Source organism: Tyto alba, unplaced genomic scaffold (assembly GCF_018691265.1).
Source record: "Tyto alba isolate M040663 unplaced genomic scaffold, T.alba_DEE_v4.0 Super-Scaffold_41, whole genome shotgun sequence".
In the NCBI taxonomy this organism is placed as follows: Eukaryota; Metazoa; Chordata; class Aves; order Strigiformes; family Tytonidae; genus Tyto; species Tyto alba.
The window spans coordinates 7,332,472-7,352,863 of NW_024881317.1; the positions used below are offsets into that span (position 1 = coordinate 7,332,472).

The window sequence follows — 20,392 nt, forward strand, 5'->3', positions numbered from 1 at the left end:
AGCTGAGCTGTGCTTTGCCATCGGGAGGAAGGAAGAGCTGCGGCTGGAGGAAGAAAGCTGACAGTCAGTTTGGAAGAAATGTCCATGAACTGTGGGTCTCAGGGAGGTAGGGCAGGCAGGCTCATCCAGCAGCACTGAAGAGCTGGACAATCCTTTCAGGGACTCCGGGAGGCTCAGCCACAATGCCCTGGTTGCTCCTTTCCTCCTTGGATCAATCTCAACCATCAGATAACTGAAGCTGAGCCTGGCTCATGCCAAAGGCTCCCATCATACGATTGCCTGTCTTAATAAACTGCTGCCTACGTTCACACCAATTATATCTTGGCTGCCTTGTTGGGACAGGAGGGTGTCGTGTTTGAAGGAAAGGAGAGTATTGAGAGTCTCCTGGAGTTGCTGCCAACAAAAAAGGCAAGTCACAGCAGCAGCATAGGATGTTGGGACGGGTGAACTTGGATTTAGATAAAAAAAGCAAAAACTCCTAATGCAAGTGGGAACAGGTCAGTATTATTGCTTATATTCAAGGGTGCTCTGCCCTATGCACAGAAAGTCTGTGAACTTTGCAGGCATTAAGCAGATCTAGAGAGAGATCAACAGCAAACTGCTTGTGTCTGCAAAGATAGTCCACATGAAATTAGGGAGATAGATAAGCATGGCTGTGTCCAAAGGCAGAGTGGGAATAAGTCTGGAAACCCTTGTGAGTAAAGTAACAAAGCTGTTATCACATCAGTCCAGGGAAACATTTGCATGTCTTTAATACTGACCATTCCTCATGCCACCTGCCAAGAATAAAACAAACTTCACACCAAGATTGTCCAAGCCTTAAGAAAATACTGAGCCCAACACACCCAGCTGTGAGAAACTCTCACACAGCAGTAACAGCTGTTACTGACTTGGGGGCTGAAGCTTCACAGTGCTGGTAACCTTCGGGTTGTGTCAGGTTTGCTGTGGAGTGAAACTGCTGGTTACAAGATGGAGTCCCCTTTCTGCTTCCCAGGACCTTGTTTACTGAGAAAAAATACATGTCTTGATCACAAAGGTAAACCTGAAGTACATTGTCCCCATTGATGGGGATAGGAGGAACTCCAAATCTCATTAATTTCCTTTTTTTTTTAATATAAAAATGCCAATGCATCTCAGCCATTTGGAAATACTCCAAGCACTTTCCAAATGTCTGCAGATCATCAGTTGAATTCTGAAGCATTTTGAAGCATAGCTAATTCAGCTAAATGAAGCTAATTCCTCTCTGCATCTTTCCCTTTTCACTTTCTCTGCAAGGCGAGACCCAGCTGAGATTAATAGTAGCAGTACTGAGTAGTTCAGTGCATCTTACAGGGCTATGGCAGAGTGAGGCCCCTATTAGTTGAATTTCCAAGGAATGGAAGGTTTGTCTAGATAATTCAAGTGATGGCCTTTTTGGTCCCACTATACATCCGAGATGTATTGGGCAAAGTCAGAAAAATGTTATCATTTCAGTATGTATAAAAAAGAAGGTTCTGAAAATGCATCCCCTTGATAACAAGGATGCAAAGAAAATGGTTCTAGTGTTATCTGCACCAATTTTAGACTGGGGTCCCCTTTTGATTCCACTGGGGCTACACCAAGGTGGTATCTGTGCAAGGGAAAGGAAACCCCAACCTGAAGTCATGCAAGGCAACTGGACAATCCCATACAGACTGCTAAATCTCAAGGAGTTTATTTTTTTCAAACATCCCATTCCTTAGCAGACAGCCATGCAGGAAACACAGTGCTTGGAATGTCAAAATAACATTTCTGCTGAGACTGAGGTCTCAACAAAACCCTGAATTTCAATGCTCCTGAACATGGAGGGAAAGTTTCCAACATTGGATCTGGACTGCACAGCTCAGACCATGCCCCTTTTTCTATTTCCAGGAATTGACATTTTTCTAACTCCATCCTTGTTCTTAAGTTTCCTGCATGGTTAAGGCAGTTGCGGGATGGAAGCGAAGAGCTGATAGGCGAAGGCTCATACTGCAATTTGGGAAGCAGGAGGATGTCTGAGACTCTTCATTTGTTATTCTGTAACAAAAATTGGGTTGCAGGCAAAACTGGCTTGTGGTTTTGAAAACAGGAAAAACAAAGAGCCTGGTGGGATGAATGAAGGTTTTGGTCTGTGTATTTTCTTTAAACTAAAGCTCTGTTCTTGAATCTGTACCAAAGCACTGATGGGAAAGCCCTTCATGATGCAGGCATATGATACATCCTTAAAAAAAAAAAAAAAAAGAGTGGGATGGAGAGAGAGCTTTTCAAAAGTTGCATTATCAAATGAAATAAAACAACAATCATGCAGGGATTTCAAGTTACAGCTTATAAACAGTGTAAGTAACCCATTCAACTGCATCTCCTATACATAGCAAGAAAAGAGATTAAATGAAAAATAATAAACAAAAATAAAAATGAAAACACTGAGTGCCCTGGAATCCTGCTTCTGTAACTCTGGTCAAGGGGGACTTTTGACTGTACTGACAAACCACGGCTCTTGAACACCGGGAGTTTGTTTTCCATCATGTCAGCATGCTATTCTCCTCTACCTTGGACTTTCAGAGGGGAAAAAATTGAAATTGTGAAAGGGGTTATAGAATTTCAAGCGATGAAGCTTTTAGAAAGGTTCTATTCTGTGACATTTGTGTTCGAGTCTGAATGTGTGTGTACAGTATAAAATTATGAGCTAACATTTGAAAAGACAGCAGTCTAAGTAATAAATTTGCAGAATGAAGAGAACTGTACAGAATGATTTCAAAGGCTTATACTTGACAATTATACATATTTTATGAGACAGTTATGCACCCTGTGCCTTTTTTAAATTAATTGTTTTATGGATGCAGTATCTCTATTTTAGCAGACAGGATATACTAAACCAATCTAATGGTCTAAAAAGCATCATTTACCACCCAACATAACAATGGCACTGCATAGCTTAATAACTTTTTTTTTTTCCCTTACATTTCTTCATTAATCAAGTGATTCTTAACGTGGCTGAAAACCAAGAATCAAATATCTGCAGTTACAATATCTGTTGAGTATTTGGCACAGTGGAGATTATTTGATACACCCTTTTCTTTTTTTTGCCCTTATTGTTGCTGAACATATACCGCTGTGCATAAATTACAAACACGCATGTAAAGTCAGTCAGGTGGAAGCAGTTTGATACCCCACACCCATGTTTCAATGCCTAGATAAGAGCAAAGTCTGCTAAAAAAGTGTTGAACATGAGTGGCAAGTTATCAACCTTCTGGTTTTGTGCCAACTCTGGGGTGTCCACTGCCAGCAATGGACAAGGACTTGGGGAAGATCAGCCCCTCTACCAGCTGCATGGAAGTGACGTTCAGCACTCGGTTCAACATGCCAGGTTACTTCTCTGAACATCTGCAAGTTCACGACAGCTTCAAAATACAAACGAAAAAAAAGGAGCTTTTTGAGTATGATGCTAACCCTTAAAACCCTTCTGACATTTAATCCATTGGAAATGGGTCTGGTTCCTGGGGAAACCTCATCAAACACAACTAATTTGTATTGCTTCCCAGCAGGAATGTTTTGGAAAAGAAAAACATGCATGCAAAATAAGCCTGAACCCATGTTTCCCGAAACTAGATGAAAGCTTCCCCATGATTTTTGCAGGCTTAGATAAGACTGCATTGCAAAAGCAAAGCCAAATCTGCTCCTGCATGGGTACCTCTTGAGAATCTGAATGAACATTTCAGAGAAGCTCAATGCTGACCAGCCCCTGCTCCCATAACCTAGCCTTCCATAGGAACACTTTTTGCACATCTAAGGGCAAAACATGGCCTCCAGGAGAGGAGATTATTCTACCTTCCTCACGTGGCTTCCACTGAAGTCAGTGGAATTTCTCAGGTGAAAAAAAATAAATCAAATGTGAGTGTCGCAGGATTAAGGTCAGTATTCATTTCATCTTGTACACACACACACACACACTCACGCTTACTTTAAAGAAAACATCCACCAGACAATTTCTAGATTGCAAATTATATATATATATCTTTAAAAACTAGAGAGAACATAAACGCCTCTCCAAATATATATATATATGTGTATTCACTGAGTCACATAGAATATGAAAAAACTATATTATGTAAATCATCATATTATCTATAATTCTCCAACTGACAATTGTTTTCATAGAGACACAGTGCATTCGTTCTCTTTTTTAAAAACATGTTATGTGTCTTCATTGGCTTGGTAGCATATTAGAATGAAGGCGTATGGATAAAAAACGCAGAGGATTAAACAAACCCCTCGTGTCACATTATGTTTGGGTGAATTAAACAGGATTCCTCCCCAAAATAGCATAAATAAATCCTCCCTATGGAAAAGTGTCAGCGATTTAAGGGTTAACACAGATTTGAAAATAATTTTTAAAAAAATTCTTTTTTAGAGGACTACACAGACAAGTATTTGGAATTCATCCCCCTTTAAAAATGACAGCACGTTTGGCAAGTGTGAGCAAATGTCTTGAACTTTACTGGATTTGAGAGATCTGAGCACAGCTCTTCACAGACAACCACAGAGCTGCGATCTGCGAATAAGCCTCGGCTGGAAGGACTTGGATACCTCTGACAGCATTGCTCGCCACCTGGAAGGTTTCCAGCAGCTTTCAAGGTATTTATCGTGGCCTCGTGGCTGGTGACAGAGTGTGACGGGTGGAACAACTCCAGCACTGCTCCCTCTTTGCCATCACAGAGCGCAGCGAGTTTGAACAGCACCTAGCCTGTCTAGCCCCCCAGCCCCTGCTGCGGGGCTCCACGTATCCCTGGGGCCCTGTTTGCAACCGCAAACGCCTATTCCAGCATCGCTGTTATCACCTTGCTCTCTCTACGCCCAAGCCTGTCAGTTTGCCGAGCTCGCTGGTGAACCTCTGCAGACGCCCTTCCTGGAAGCTCGTGCTGTCATCAAAGGGGCTGGTACCCAGCCACAGCGGCTCCCTGATGTCTCCATCACCCCGCAGGATGTCACAGATGATCCCATTAAAAGATGCTGTTCTCAAGAATCCTGGCTGGGTGTGACTTTGAGAAAAAGACAAAAGTTTCCTGTGTTGCCATTGTTGTTTTGCAGTCGTGTTTCTTCATTCGTTTTCTCTTCTTGTTTTTATTAAAAAGGACCCATGTATTATTAATATAGTTCACCCCTCCACAGTCACTATAAAACAGACTCCATATTTTCACACCATTCATGATCTTCAAGGTTATAGATAAATTTTGTCCTATGTGGTTGATTTTGGGGCACCGAGTCCCGCCCCAGATTGTCTAGGGTGAGAGTAGAGGCAAAAAACTCACTAGTGCTGAGACCACCTTCGTGGTTCTTGATGTATCTTTTATAGTTTTTCCTCAAGCACTGCCAGGTGGTTGTATATAAGATGAATGCAAAAGACTTCAGGGCTATAGCAATACTAACATACAGGTATCTATAGACCACGTTGTCATACAGCGCACAGGCTCCTTGCTCGCCACAGAACGTGCTCCAGAACAGACACGTGGAGTCAATTCCAGCCCCAAAGATCAGCGGAGGTGGGATAAAACCTGTCAAAATAAGAGAGACAAATCATGCTTTTATGATCCTTACAATAAAGAGAAAAGACGTGATTGCAGTGAGTGGAAAGAGAGGATATTTTATCAAGGTTAAGACTCAGCTACAGCCTGTGATTCTAATTTTTTAAATTCTAAATCAACCTAAACAAAGTCTGTGGATGAGTTTTTAGCTTGGACTCAATGTCTACAGAAGAGATTCCTGCTGATATCAACATGCAGGAAGGATTTTACTCCAGTTTAAGTGGCTTTTATTAAGCTTCTCATTTGCCTAATGAGACTGAGCGGAGGGGTAAATGAAAGAGGAGGAGGACAGCCTTTCAGCTTGCTCTCTGTTTCAATATTGGCAATTCTGCACTCTGGAGTGTTCACCTGAAGGTTGTCATAGGACTCCAGTTCAGAGCCTGAAATCAGCTGAGGCACTGAGGTCTAGTTTTGGACCTTTCCCTGACACAGAAGAAAGTTTTCTGCAAGTCTAAGGAAAATAAACAATGGCCTCTAATAGACGCCAAAGATTAAATCTGAAAAGAAGGGAAAATTTCAGTGCGCCATTAAATGAAATATCACAGCAGGATTCTCCCACAGCCACTGCAGCTAACTACTGATGAGTGTTTCTCAATCATAGATTGCAGCAGAGCTACAATCTTAAAGCAAAGTAATCATTCAAATCTCATTTAACTAATAAAGGCAATGTTTTTCTTCTCTACTTTTCTCCATCCTACAGGGACATCGTAGAGGCCCCCTGCTTCACATTACCCCGATGGTGGTTAGGACATCCACATTTCAGTTTTGCACTCTCCAGCCAGCAAACATGCACCAAGTGTGCAGCACTCAGAAGAAAATGTGGATGTTCTACATAATGTAAACCATATATCTTCTTTCTGTTACATTTATGGGGGGGAGGCTGGAAGCACATAACCCCTGGAAAAACCTCTGATCGATAAAATCACTGCTGTGTGTTAAAATAGCAAGCGAAGAAGAGCACAGTATCTGTTGAAACCAAATAGCAGGTGGGCACAACATACCCTTAACAGTATCACTCCATTAGTAAGTGCTGTGATGCCTGAGATTCTATAAATACACGTGCAGACAAACAGACACAATGGCTGCAGTTTCTAGACAGAAAAATGTTTCATCTTGGATCCAGTTTCATCATTAACTTGGATTTCCAGGCTTTAAAAAGATATCTTCCTTGAGCTTGCCATGAACAAAATCGTGACATTCATGACATATATCCCAAGACTACAAATAAATTGGTTGTCTTGTATTTTATTTTGTTGACGACTAGTGCTCTGCAGATTTTGTTTGATCTCCCTTATATGTAAATAAAATCAGGAGTTAAGAAAGACTATATGGGCTTTTGGTACTCATTTTAACCAGTCATTAATAGCACAAATGTAGTAAAAAAACCCCAGATGACAGAAAAGCAAGACAATCCTTTTGTTATAACACTAGTTCCAGTCATCATATCTAAAAATCTGGTTATGTTCTGGAAAAAATGTCAGCACCAGCCCCCTGTTTGTCATTTCAATGACTGGAAATTCCACACTGGGCTGTTTCTACTTCTAAGTTAAAAGATGCTTTTTTTTTTTTTTTTTTTTTTGAGACCTGTGGATAACTACACCCTCAACCTGAAATGTAAAAATACAGCTGGGCTCCTGCCAGAAACAAGCAAAGAAACTGTGCTGCTGAATGTGGTTTGTGTGCCCAGTGCTGCACTGGCGCTGGATGCCACCTAAGGGGGTAACATCCAGATGTGGCAGTGACCAACCAGGAGCTGCACATTTTCTGGACTAAGAGAAAACTCTATTTGGATCATAATTTTGAGGTGTGAGCCCCTACTTGTTAACATGATGAGAGATGCTGATGCAAAGCTTTGGAGATGTATAGGCTGAACTTCAGAGAGCGCTATCATCCCCATCTGCTGGCTTCAGCTGGCTTTCCAGGTTTTCAAGATAATTTGGCCTGGAAATTGTTCCTCATAAGACTTGAGGAACGACTTGTTTCATTGAATTCCAAAGCTACACCTATGTGGATGAAGGCACGGATGTGGAAACCTTAAAGAAAAATACATGAAAAACTCTTAGCAACCAGTGAGTGTTTCAGGTCACTTTTATCAGAGGAGAGGACAAGAGACTCATAGAAACAACTCAGTGCCTTGACCCTCTGAGACGTGGGAGTTGAAGGGCTGCACTGCAGATTGAAAAGCCCTTCTGAGAGAGAAACACTGTGTTTTTGTCATGTTGGAAGAAGAGAGGCAAGCAACGTGGGCTTGTAGGAAAAACAAAAGGAAGTGCCCTGGTAAGCAGGGGCTTTGCTAGGATGCGTGGTGAACACCATCCAGAAGGGATGTGTCTGGGACCTTACAAGTCTAAAAATCTGACATTCCAGACATTTCCATTCCAAGCCTTTGGCTCCAACAGCATTGCTTTACTCTCTTCTCTGAGAAACTGCAGTAACACTTTTATATGAAGACATTTACGCTGCCCTCTCACAGCAGAATTCCTGTGGAATAAGATAATACATCCAGGAGAATACCAGGAGAATTCAGTCTTGTTTCATGTTATTACGGTGAATATTAAAGAGATTCAATCATATTTTACCTCTTACTGCAAAGTGTTGCAAAAATTTCTGCTATATATATATATTTCACTGAAGAAACTGTAGGGCTGTATAAAAAAAGCTGCTTCTGTCTTACTGAAATCTATTAGCTACGATTGCACCTCCGAGTCTCATACCTCCTATATTTAATACTCTCCTTTGGTTCAAGAAGCAGCTATTATCACTCTCTTCTTAAGTCAGAGCTTAAAGGTGAACTGAAAAGCTTTTAAAATAAATCAGTAAAGCTATTCTCAAACCTCAGGTTGTTAAGGACAAAATCTGGATACCTTTGCTCGTATTGAAAAGTCCCTTGCTCTTCATTTTCTATGGGTTCAAGCTACATTGCTGATATGCTTCAGGATGTATTGTCTTATTTCATGGGAATTCCTTAGTGACAAGGCAACATATGAAGATTTGAGTTTAAATTTTTACTATGGCTTCTTTATTGAAAGGAAAAAGCAGGTCTATTCAACTTCAGCATACATGTCTGAGCCTGATTTTGAAGGAATTCAAGATGCCACTATCTCAGGAGGTTTCTCTCTTTTGAAAGGAAAAGAGAAAAGAGAGAAACGGTCCCCCCTTAAGTACTTTTTTCCTTTGGAAACAACAGCCCACAGCCCCTCTCCTCGCACACTTGCCTGCTGACACTCTGCATTCAGCCAGTGAAAGCTGAAGACAGGCTGGAACCTGAGAGCAGCCCTTTGAGCTAAGGAAAATGCCATCTTTGCAAGGCTTAAACCAGAGCTGACCCAAGTCAGCCCAGGAGCTTCCCTTTGAGCTATCTGAGCTCTGGATAAGATCGCTTGATGGAGCTTTCTGTATGACCATAGTTAGCTCACTGAAAGCAATGAAAATCTAATTGAATTTGTTGTAAATTGGTCTGGGACCACCATGTCTCTTTCAGCTAGTGGGGAATAAGGTGTTACAATAAATAAGTAAATAAATGAGGTCACTTACTCGAAGCAATGTATAGTACTTCAGGATTTTTGGTTCCCTACTTCCTAGTGCCTTGCTGCAGCCTAGGAGGTGGCATTTTACTCTCCAGATCATTCCTTTTAGACTGGGGGAGGTCATTCAGGTACTGCCCCTGCCCTCCTAAAAAAAAAAGTAAATTCCACCTCCACAACACACAGAAACCCCGTGCATGAGGTGGACCCGCACAATGACAGATCAGAGAGGATTTTACCCTGAGTCATTGAGATTAATGAGCTGAAAAATAGGAGCTTTAAAATAAAAGCCATCTCTTCAAAAGGGGGAAAAAACCCTCCTAGTCAGAAACAAGACACAGGTGAATAACAGCCCAGTGTGTTCCTTTTAATTCATACTGGAGAAGCACATGCCGGTCCAGAGGAACAGCCATATGCATTTTAATGGGATATTAACCCACAGGAGAATACAAGGACTCAGCCTGCCTCATTTCACTGCTTCCCTTCCTGAGAGACCCGAAGGAAGGGAAAAACACACCATGTAACAGAGGTCCTGTACCTCAAAGGAGGACGAAAATACATATCTCTCTACTTCAGCAATATGCAATACAGCAGTAATTTTGCAAGCTGCTGACATGTTAATAACAGCTATAGAAGAGTAACGGGTTGCGTGGGACCATGGCAGAAACGGTCATTTCTCATGCAACACCACATTTTCTTCCATTAGCACAATTCAAATGAAAGGAAAAGTGCCTTCAGGAGCCTTGATGTGATATCCTTCATTGAGAGGGCTCGGACCCTGTTGTGTCAGAGCCCACTCATGACAACCACAGCACTGCACAGAGTAGAAATCAACATTTTTATGTTAAAAATACAATTTTCTGTGAGGGAGGAAAGAAGGACATGAAATTTTTGTACCTACCTAGCAAACGGAGCAGCAGGAAAAGCACCCCCAAAGCATAAGACTTGAGTTCGGGGCTCACGGTTCTGCAGGGAGGAGGAAAGGAGAGAGTGAAATCGATTCTTGTTGTTCTGCTTTGATTAACACACCCCATGGCCATTTTGTGCTGTCAGCCAGGATGCCACCACCACCACTTTAAAAAGTCATTAATGGGGTTTTTCTTCTCCCTTTGCCTGAACTGCCCACAGCCCCAAAAGTAATTGCATTGGTGATAAGTTTGGGAATTTAGCTAAGTCATTAATAACAACAGCTAATCTTGTAGTTGGGGAAAATTTAAATTACCATCCCAATAAATCATCATTTACAAGCTCCCCATCATGCTTTCAAGGCCCCAGATGTTGAGAATTGGTGGGAGAGAAAACTTGTTTTTCTGAGACTTCCCAGACTACTGGGAACAAGAGAGAGAAGGGAGGATGTCAGACCAAAAGGTTCAGTCAGCCTGTTAAATCAAGCCTCCCAGTGAGGACATGCTCAAGAAGGCTAGTTTTGAGTTTAGCATGTGAATTTTTTTTATGCTGGGAAGACAACGGTTTTGCTGCCTTTTGCTACAAACACAACCCACTCTATTGCATTAGTGTTATCCTTCAAAGGTGCTTTAAAAAATAATTCATGGCTTTCTAATTTGCTTAGCTCAAGGACACTACTGGCTAAAGTCATCCTCTTGGGGTAGGCTCAGCAAAGCCTTTGGAACTTCAGAAATCATTAATTTGGTCTTAAGTCTTATAATAGCATTTTATTTCCCACAGTATATAAAGGCTGGGAAATCAGGGCAGTGATCCCCATGTGAATAGATTCATCACACAGGGGAACTTTAAAGGCCTAAGCTGCCTCTTCCATTAGGTCCTCACAGAGATGTGCAGGCAGCACTGCTAGTGGTTCCCATGGGGGCAGTGGTGGTCGTCTGTATAAACACACTGGAGGGGCATCTGACAATACTGAGAAAACAGCAAGAAAGAGCAACAGGTTTTAAGTTGAGAAGACCATCCTGATCACCTGCCCTCATCACACACATTATACTGGCCATGTAACATTGTACCATGATTCCTGCATGAAGTCTGTGACCTCTCACTGAATTTCAGCAGAGTTTTCAGGCAGACCCCCAGGCTCGATAGAAAGCCTTTATGCCATGAAGCATCTATCCTCGGAAAAACGTTCCAGTGGTTAATGCCTTGGCTCAAATAGGATTCCACATTAGAGTGGGAAATGAAGGAAACAGGAGGAGTATTAAAGTTTATTTTATATATAAAAAAAAATTACCATCTGAAATATTCACAGTGGGTTTTTCATCAGTGGTGGTGTCCATTGGTCCACCTTTTTGTGTTTAAGACCAAACTCAACCCCCATTCCTTAGGGTGGAGTACAAGTTGCCACCTGGAGACATCTCCTTTTCTCACCGACTACAGCAGAGAACAAATGACTTGCCTAGACAAGACATCTAATTTGTAGGCACTGAAGTTGATTTTAAAATTAACCATAGGAGCCATTTGTCATTGCCATGGACACCAGGGACAGACTCATACACCAAAACTTTCTTTTAGCAATCCAAGATGGCAGTTGCAAGGGAGCACGAGGTGTTATATGACGAAGAGCTCTTCCCCATACATTTTAGTAGCTATCAGTGATTCTGAGGGGGAGCATAGTTACTAATTTAGATGTGTGAATTGCTTATTTCCTACAGCTGTGAGCTGAATAGTTTTAATATTCCCTTCACTTTTCTCATTCCCTTGTATTCTTCCTGGATGGCAACTGGCTTATCTCATTTGAAGTTGACACTAAGACGTCTCCATTCAGGATCTTACAGGTGCTGGCAGCTCCCTTGAACAAAGAACTCCTCAAACTTCAAATTACTTTTGCCACAATATTTATCATGAGAAATTTGATTTCCCTTTAGCTACTGTAGATGCAAAGAGAAACGAACTAGTAGGTGGAATATTTCATCTTGTATCCTGCAGTGAGACATGCCCTCACAGAGCTGTTCTGTCCAAGATCCACTCAAGAGTGTGTTTCTAATACAGACCTTATTGATTGAATTTTATTGGAATTTTCCAGGCAGCAGAATGGATCTGCTATTTATGCCTCTGGTTATTATTCTCAGCAAGTGACAGCCTGGATAGATAAGTAATTCTGGATAAATGTGGGCTTAGATGTATACGTATATCATAAGGTGAAGTGTTCCGTGTGTCTGGAAATAACACAAGGTCAGTTATTTGAATAAGATACGTTTGCTCACCTATTCATATTTGTTCAACTTAGAGATGTCCTTCAGACTCTCAAGTTCCTTCTGTTCTTGGACTTGGTCCAGAGTGAGAGAAGTTAAACTCTAGCCAGGGAGGTATTGACCTAAGCTAGCCTTTCATTTTTTCCATGGTTTCTGTGATCTCCAAGCCATCTTGTTAGGCCATTACGTGCTGAGAACATGGGGCTGCAATTCTGCCCCTTTCCTGATGCAGCTGTAATGTCCTTACTATCTGGACTGGAAACTGCACATGTATTTCCCTTCCCATGCTAATCCCAGCCTTGGTAAGAACAAGCCTGCCACTTTTCTTTGCAGCATCCCCGTGGAGATCTTTTGTGGTTGCAAGCCCAGTCCCCCCTCACTCCCATTTTACAAAAGCTGTACTTGAGCACTTCCCAGATTCTCTCTAGCCGGTCAGTACTGTTGGCAGGGAAGGTGGTGGGGCCATGCCACAGACGAACTAGATGCTACCAAGTGAACTACCGGCTTGGAGAGAAAATTATTTAATTAACACTTAAGACAATGGGGCTGAAATTCAGGCAGGACTGCTTGGGCTTTCACATCCTCAGCTCCTGTCTGCACGGAAAGGCAGTAATATATGCGAGAGCTTGTGCCTCTAGTTTCTTATTTGCTGAGGAGGTTCAAAATATTTTGAAAATACAGGCAGCTCTTTAAAGGTATCTCCACCAGAGAGTGCTTAGTCAAAGGAGGATTTTCTGATGCACTGAACCTCTGCTTAAGCCAAAGTCATTGATATGGGGATGTGCAGACAAAGCCAGGAGCTGTGAAGGACCCTCGGCTCCCTGTAGCTCCCAGCGATACCCCACAGTCCCCCCACAAGCCCTGCTCCCAGCCCAGGAGCAGTCCCCAGCAAGCTCACCGCGTCCCCCCGGCAGCGGCCCTACCTGATGAGTATGATGACTGAGGGCGTCTGCGCCATGGCCCCAATCATGCTGCAAACGCACATCACGCAGAGGAATGTCAAGAAGGCCTCTTCGCAGCCGGGACTGGGACATTTGCCAGGAATGACGGTGGCATTTTCGGCAGGGACCGAGGTGAGACACGAGCAGCCACTGAGGTTCTGCGGAGGAGCAAAGGGGTTCAGGGGAAGCGAGAGCCAAGGTCCCCACCACCTGCCCTCTGTAACGAGGGCTTGCCAATAGCGACTCTGAATCCTCTAATGGTCAATTAAGTAACTCCTAAGTGCTTATTCGAGGGGGGCTTGGAAAGGATTTCAGAAGCATATTAGCTCTGATGCATGTTACCAGCAAGGGAAAGCTGTCCCTTGGCTTGTTTCTTTTCTTCTGCTCCTTTCAAGTCTCTCCCATAAATGTCACTCTGACAAAATTATTACCAAGTTATACCCCTTCAGAGGAGAATAAAGAAACAATCTGTGTCCCTGTGACAAGGAAGATCCCCGAATTATAGTTCTAATTACCTTCTTATTTACCTCCGTCCTCTTGGCTGATGCAATTAAACCGAAGTACATTAAAAGCAGGTAAATCTGCAGCCCTTTTGCTGGCAGCAGGTTCGGTGCCTGCTTCCATCACCCTGAATCCCTGGAAGGAGGCACCCACGATGGGTGCTGCAGCTCACCAAGAGCTGAGCTGTCACAGCTTGGTGGCACAGGCACTGCTGGACTCAAGTGCACTACAGGGCTAGTAAATGACATCTGGTTCAGAGGGATTTGTATTGAGCTAAAAGCTGAAGTCAGGCAAGATAAACTTTATCAATACATGATCAGAAGGAGGGTGAAACGACTGCATTTTCCTTTGATCTCTCCAGCAAGTGCAAGATGTCAAAAAAAGCTTTGTTTGCCAGTCACAGATTTAGGGATTTTTATTTTTTTTTCTTACTTTCCAACTCACCCTCCTGAATTTCTGAGTGGGGGACGTCAGTGCAATTAAGGCACACAATACCACCAAGAAATCCCTTAACGAATACAGAATGAAACAATCATAAATGATTCATGACTTCTCTTCATCAGCCCGCTGGGTTTGCAGGTCACATGTTTGTAAGAGGAGTAACGCCATAAAATAAAACATATTGAAAAACAGCTAGATCTCCTCCCCTTCCCCTCTATCACGTTCAAGCAGAAATTCCTTTGCTTTTCTGCTGGGGTCCCCTTAGGACCATACAAAAGCTCACTTTCTGGTTCACTACCTCCAAAGATAAGGATCTGTGGGGATACTACTTCAGCATTTCTGACACCAATCTCTTTCTTCTGCATAGGAGTCAAATGATTTTCTTCCAAATAAGTGCACAGAGGGCAAGAGAGACTGCAGTGCAGAACTCCAAGATAGCCAGAGCAGACATGCAGGTGCCTTTTTGGCCGGCAAGCAATAATTAACATAACAAATTTCCTGTGTTGTGAGTTAGAAGCTGCCACCTGAAGGCTTTGGGATGGTGACAATTAGCACCACTGCAGTGGTGCTTGCACAGAGATGACAGGAACTTGTAGTTCCTGGTTCTTACTGCAGTGCATTGCTAGCAACTAGCCTGGACACAGTCCTGTGGATTAAAACCCATCTAAGTCCAGGACAGAACATATCTGCACCGAAATATCCTGGGACAAAATTCCCATCACAGCAAACACGCAGTACTGGCAATTTATTTCCCATGGGCTCTCGTCAACGGAAAGAAAATACCTGTTTCTGGCAATTGTGGGGAAGAGTCTAATCCCATTGGTGTGATTTTTTACTAACCATGAGGCAGGTCCCCACCTTCATTGCCTAAACATTTGCCCCTCAATCCACTTTTTCGACCACTTTGCACCAGGGTGCCAGCCCAAAGCAGTGTGAGTAGTTTGTACCAACTACATCTGCTTGCTTAGCGCTGCACTTCATCCTTACCTGGCAGATGTTTGATCTTTTATTACTGACACACTCTACAACTCACAGACATCAAACAAGGAAACATCAAAGATGGAGTTTTATCTTTGTCCTGTGGAGAGGCAACTTTTTGCTACTCATGCCAAATTGCTATAGATTCCCTTGTCTGCAACTTCGCTGCATTCAACCACACATTATCACAGCCCTCCACTGCCCAGCAGCTTGCACATCCAGATTTTCTGTGTGCATGTGAAGCTGCACAGATGCAGTTTGTGCCTTTAACAGCATCCTGAGTTTGGGGTAATTATCTATGTAAATTACCCACGTTTTTAATGACTCATTTTTTTTAAACCCTGGCTCTGACAGGGAAGGAGCAGGCTGGTACTTCAGTGCAAAGCAGTGAGTAATGCCAGGCTGAAATTCGTGTGTCTCCAGCCAAAGGGGTTAGAGAAGCAATGGCATCAAACAAACAAGATGCACGATCAAAGACTTCATACGCAAGGGTGACTCCCAGAAATGGCTTGAAAGAAAAATTCCTGAGGGTGCCAGAGCTCTGTCTATCAGCACTGATATTCGTACAACTTTTTGGACATGTGCACCACTGCAACAAGATCAGTAAAAGAGAAGAAATCAAAAAGAAAAAACTGAGCTACACATTGCTTTTAGAAATTGTTCACAGAGGAAAAGTGGAGAGAGGCAGTCAGAAACATCCAGTGCAGTAAAGTTAAATAAAGCATTCAGAGAATTTTATGTCCCAGTAAAAAGCAACCCTTGGCTCATCACAGGAATATAACATTCACAAGACCCTCTAGACAGGTCATTACCTGGATTATGGGTTTGAAACCTGGTTTGGCAATTTGGCTTTGCCTCAGGGCCATTGTATGGTCAAACTGGTCCATAACTCTTGATAATGCCTTTTCCAGAGGATGCTACTGCTTCACTAATTTGTGCTCAAATTGTTACTGCAAAAAGCCCCACAAAACAAAGCGACGAAAAAAATTCCAAAATGATGACAAAAAGGCAAAATAAGAAAGAATGAGTAAGGAGACAAGGTGAGGGAGAGAGAGGTTTGCTTTTGCAGAGCACAAGGTCAGGCAGCTGCAGACTGAAGGGTCAGAGCTGAATTTTTATTGCTGTGCCCCTTCCAGAGGAGCCAGAGCTTTGCCCCAAACCACACAGTGAGGAGGTTGCTTCTACACTCCAGTACCACACTGGCTGTACTCTTGTTAAGGGCTTGGTGAACTGGCGAGACACGCTTCTGTGTGCTCTGTACAAGCTGGCTTCTTGTTAAAATAATCATGCTGACATGTCTCTTGTTGAGAGGTGGAGGAGGAAGAGGGCAGGAGATAACAACTTCACAGGTGCCACACATTCTTGGAATGCTCTGTGGGGTTGCTGAAAGCACCTTGAAACTGCGGGTATTTCAAAGGGACACCTACGTCTTTGAGGCTGGGGTGGGAATTGGAGAGAAGAGGTTCAAGCAGGATGAGCTCCCAGGTCATCTGGGCTGTGAGGCTGCACATGCTAGTAGTGAGCTTGCACCTCTGCTCACCCGCACTCGCAGGCAGTTTGTCTCTTTAGAGCAGGAAGGGAGGTTTGATGTCTCCTCAAGAAGGAAGGATGAAGCCGTGGAGAGATAATTGCGTGTGGTGTGCACTGATGTCCCTGCAGCCACGAACTGTCACTGCAAACAGGCTGACCTCCCACGGGTTCCACACAGGCTGAGTGGCAGTGGTCACTGTGCCTGGCATGGCCCGGGGCAGGGAGCAAGGACTGCAAGAATCCCACAAGTTACCACCCATGGGAGAAGCAGGCACTCATTTTCAGCATAACTCAGAAGAGATTAGAATTTCAGCAGCAAAAAATGGAAAAGCAGGCTTTTAAGATATTGTTAAAAATTCTCCACATCTTCTTTACACACAGATGGTTTGGTCTTTCGGAATTTTCTAAAGGAAATAAACTCTTAGATATGGAGAAAATGAAAAATGCAGAATGTCTTCGGATGGAGTCTTTGCTCCCTTGACAACTGCTCTTGCCGCTGCTTCAGAGCAAAGCAGGGAAAGAGAGAGAAGCAAGAGGAGTGCAAGGAAAGCTTAAACAAGGGTGAATAAAACCAGGATCTCATAATAAGTGTCTAAGAACCAGATTCAGGAGAAGAGAAAGGGGAAAAGGAATAAAAGGATTGGGCAGGGCAAACACAGGCAGGTGAAGTGAGGAGATGAGGAGCTGTAGGAGAAAAGAGAAGCTGGTCCCCCAGCAAGGACTAGCAAGCTCTCATGGAGGATTTGTGTTCTGCAAGTGGACAACCGTGCAGATCTCTCATGTTCCTTGCTTCCATGCTGAGGAGAAAGACCAGAGGAGGAGGAGGATGGGGAGTCCCATCCCACTCCGTGGGTGACTCTGTCAGGCTGCTGTCAGAGTCATTGGGCATCTGTGCAACACAGTGAAAAACGACAGCGGCTCAGGCCCATCTGAGGTATGACGTTAGCTTTTGGGGGTGTAACCACTGCTGGCTGTAAATGAGCTACTCTACAAGATCCACACTAATCCCAGTCACTCATGCTCACAGAATCATTCCTACAGGTGAGAGGTCCCGAGGAAAGCCCACTCACCGTGCTGCTGCAGCCAGCAAAGCAGGCAGATAAGTATGTGACCCCGTCTGCCCCACAAACTGGAGTGAAGGAATCAGTTTGGCATTCACAGTTGTTATTGCAGGGGGAATATGGGTCCAGAGATGAGGTTGGAGTTGAGCTGTAAGAAAAACAGAAAGAGAAGTTAATGGGCAGTGTGATTATATCAGCCAGCTTTTCCAATTGTTGCCACACAAAGATGGCTTTGAAGGGAGGTATTTAAGGCAAACATTACAAAAAGCAGTGGGCAGGCTATCTGAGTCCCAGCTTTAAGGTCCAGGCTATAGCCTCTCCTTGGGGACAGAAATGCCATGGCCATTATCCCTCTGCAACAGGGAATTTAATGTGAGGCTTGGGCTGCCTTGTTAGCCAAATGAGAAGCCCCAAGGAAACCCGAAGAGTTCATGTGGAGGTTGCTTTCTATTCTTCTAGAACAGTAACTGTGAGGAGCTGAGAACCTGAAGTAGTCATTTTCTAAAGAGTCACCACTGCACACTAAGGAGCACCAGAAGAGAAAATACCAAATAATTCTAAGTCCTGTGATTGCTCCAGGGCACTGTGTGCCTAATTTCTCCTATTAAAATGGAACTGGAGCACACATACTCTCTTCTTGCCATATCCGAATTTCCAGGCATCTAAAATCTGCTTCTACAAATTTCCCTCAGGCACTGAAACAAACACACAAAGCACTGCATGTCCCTTGCTGCCAGGAGAAACCAGACGGTGCAGTGGAACCGATGCTACATAGGTGGCCATCGGTGCAGTATCAGGTCTGGTACCTTTTGATTCAGTTTGACTGGTTTTAGTAAAAACTCTGTTGTCAGCTGAGGGTACTCAACTCTCACAGTGACGAGTGGCACGAAAACATCCCAAACTAAGAGCCCTATATGACATTGCCTTCTATATGCTCATGGTTGTCTAGGGGCCTGAAGGCTGCCTGTCGAGGACAATAACATGGCATTTATGTTGGTAAGGCTGCGTGAGACCCTGGAACTCTCTGGGGACTCACTTGTTTCCATAGGGAACAGTAACCCCGGCCACAGGTCCTGTGTCGCATCCCAGGAACAGGAAAGACACGTAGCAAGCTGTGGACACCAGGTTCACCAGCATGGCCATCCTGATGGCTCCCAGAGCAGACAGGCTGAGCTTCTTCACCAAGAGGCCACCCAGGAATATGCCCAGACATGCGCATGGGATGGCTGTCATCCCTGCAAGAGGAAAAATCATTTAGAAAGAAGCATGAGCGCGTCTCAGTGAACCACACTATTTCGTCTTTTTACTTTCCAACAGAGAGATCTGTACGCTAGAATGGGGAAACCTTGTGATGATCAACTTCTGGAGTAGCACCAAGATCAGGCTGCCCAAAAAGAGAGGAATGGATGCAAATGGGTACGCTGCTTTGCACAGAGGAACCAAGATCTTCTTCTAGTTCTCATCCATACTGGAGGGAGATGCCAAAATTGCTGAGATTGGCCCACCCTAACCTAAGCAGCAGCATCTCTGATGCTTTCTGCAACAGTTGGCAGACAAATCAAGAATTTTCCAAGGCTTTGGATGATCCCTGCTTGGTATGCTTCACGTCAGTCTGATCTTCATTCACATTTGAAAATATGAAGTCTCCCTTAAAGAATCTTCTTAAACTGTGAGATGAAAAATCACTGCCAGAGTGACTCACTTTCCAGGCATTATCACACTAAGCTTGTCTGGGTTCACTTTTATCCCTTTGCTGCCAATTATCCTTCAGACCTTACCTAAGCTTAGAAGCTAAGCTTAGAAGCGCATCCAAATCCTGGCATTTCTGGACTCCCATAAATGCCATGTGGGAAATCTGGTACCAACTTTGTTTCAATTAAAAAAGTTGTTGTGAGGATCATGGATGTATCAGAGTCTCATTTCCTACTGCTAGGTCAGAAGCAGGACGTACTCTGGCTCATGGTGACTCCTTCTTCACTGACCATCCAGCTGGACTCACAGGCTGACTGGCCAGGCATCTCCCATCAGACAGCGTAGCGGTTTTCCTTCTCCCAGTAGGTGAACAGTGAAATTGCTTTCCTTTGCCAAGCCTTTAATTTTCAGGAAAGGTAGAAGAGCCTAACATCTCTGAGATCCCTGCCCTTCTGTCAAATCCTATTAAAATTAACCAGTGAGTTCCTGTGTTGCTGGAGGAGGCGAGATTGACTGCAGGGGACTACTTCTTTTGGAAAACCAGGCCAAAACCAGAAGATATCAATGAGTTCAATCAGAAAATAAATAGCTATCAGGAGAGCAGCTTGCAACCTCCTTATTTTGATATTAAGATCCACCCATTTCACGATGCCCCAGTTTTTGACAGATCACTGCCAGCTGCCTATCTGGTGAGCTGAGGTTGCAGATCATCCAAGATCAACTCACAGATATCTTAATTGGGTGCTGCCAAGAGAACAGTTGTCAAAAACAAATCTTTGGGTCTGCTTGGGAATGAGCAGCAGGAAAAAAAAAAATGAAGATCCTGCTTGTGCATCAGTGTCCTGACAGGGAATGAATGAATGTTGAGAAATATATATATATGTGAAAACGCAGTAGCATAGCATGATCAGAGAGAATGGGCATTTGAAAGACAACCAAGCTGCACAAGCTTGGGTATTTAAACTGCTGGTTGCAATCCTGTCA

General features: G+C 43.6%; 1 protein-coding gene across 1 annotated transcript in view; it reads right to left on the reverse strand.

Annotated features, from left to right (window-relative positions):
- Window positions 1-4,476: 4,476 nt before the first annotated feature.
- SLCO3A1 (solute carrier organic anion transporter family member 3A1) overlaps window positions 4,477-20,392 on the reverse strand; it is a 140,256-nt gene continuing 124,340 nt past the window's right edge. Inside the window, exons 6-10 of the mRNA XM_032994236.2 lie at window positions 18,753-18,951; window positions 17,726-17,864; window positions 13,188-13,363; window positions 10,008-10,072; window positions 4,477-5,552 (exon numbers count right to left, since the gene is read on the reverse strand). Coding sequence (XP_032850127.2) covers window positions 5,173-5,552; window positions 10,008-10,072; window positions 13,188-13,363; window positions 17,726-17,864; window positions 18,753-18,951 — 959 coding nt within the window. The 3' untranslated portion in view covers window positions 4,477-5,172. The remainder of the gene's footprint in view (window positions 5,553-10,007; window positions 10,073-13,187; window positions 13,364-17,725; window positions 17,865-18,752; window positions 18,952-20,392) is intronic.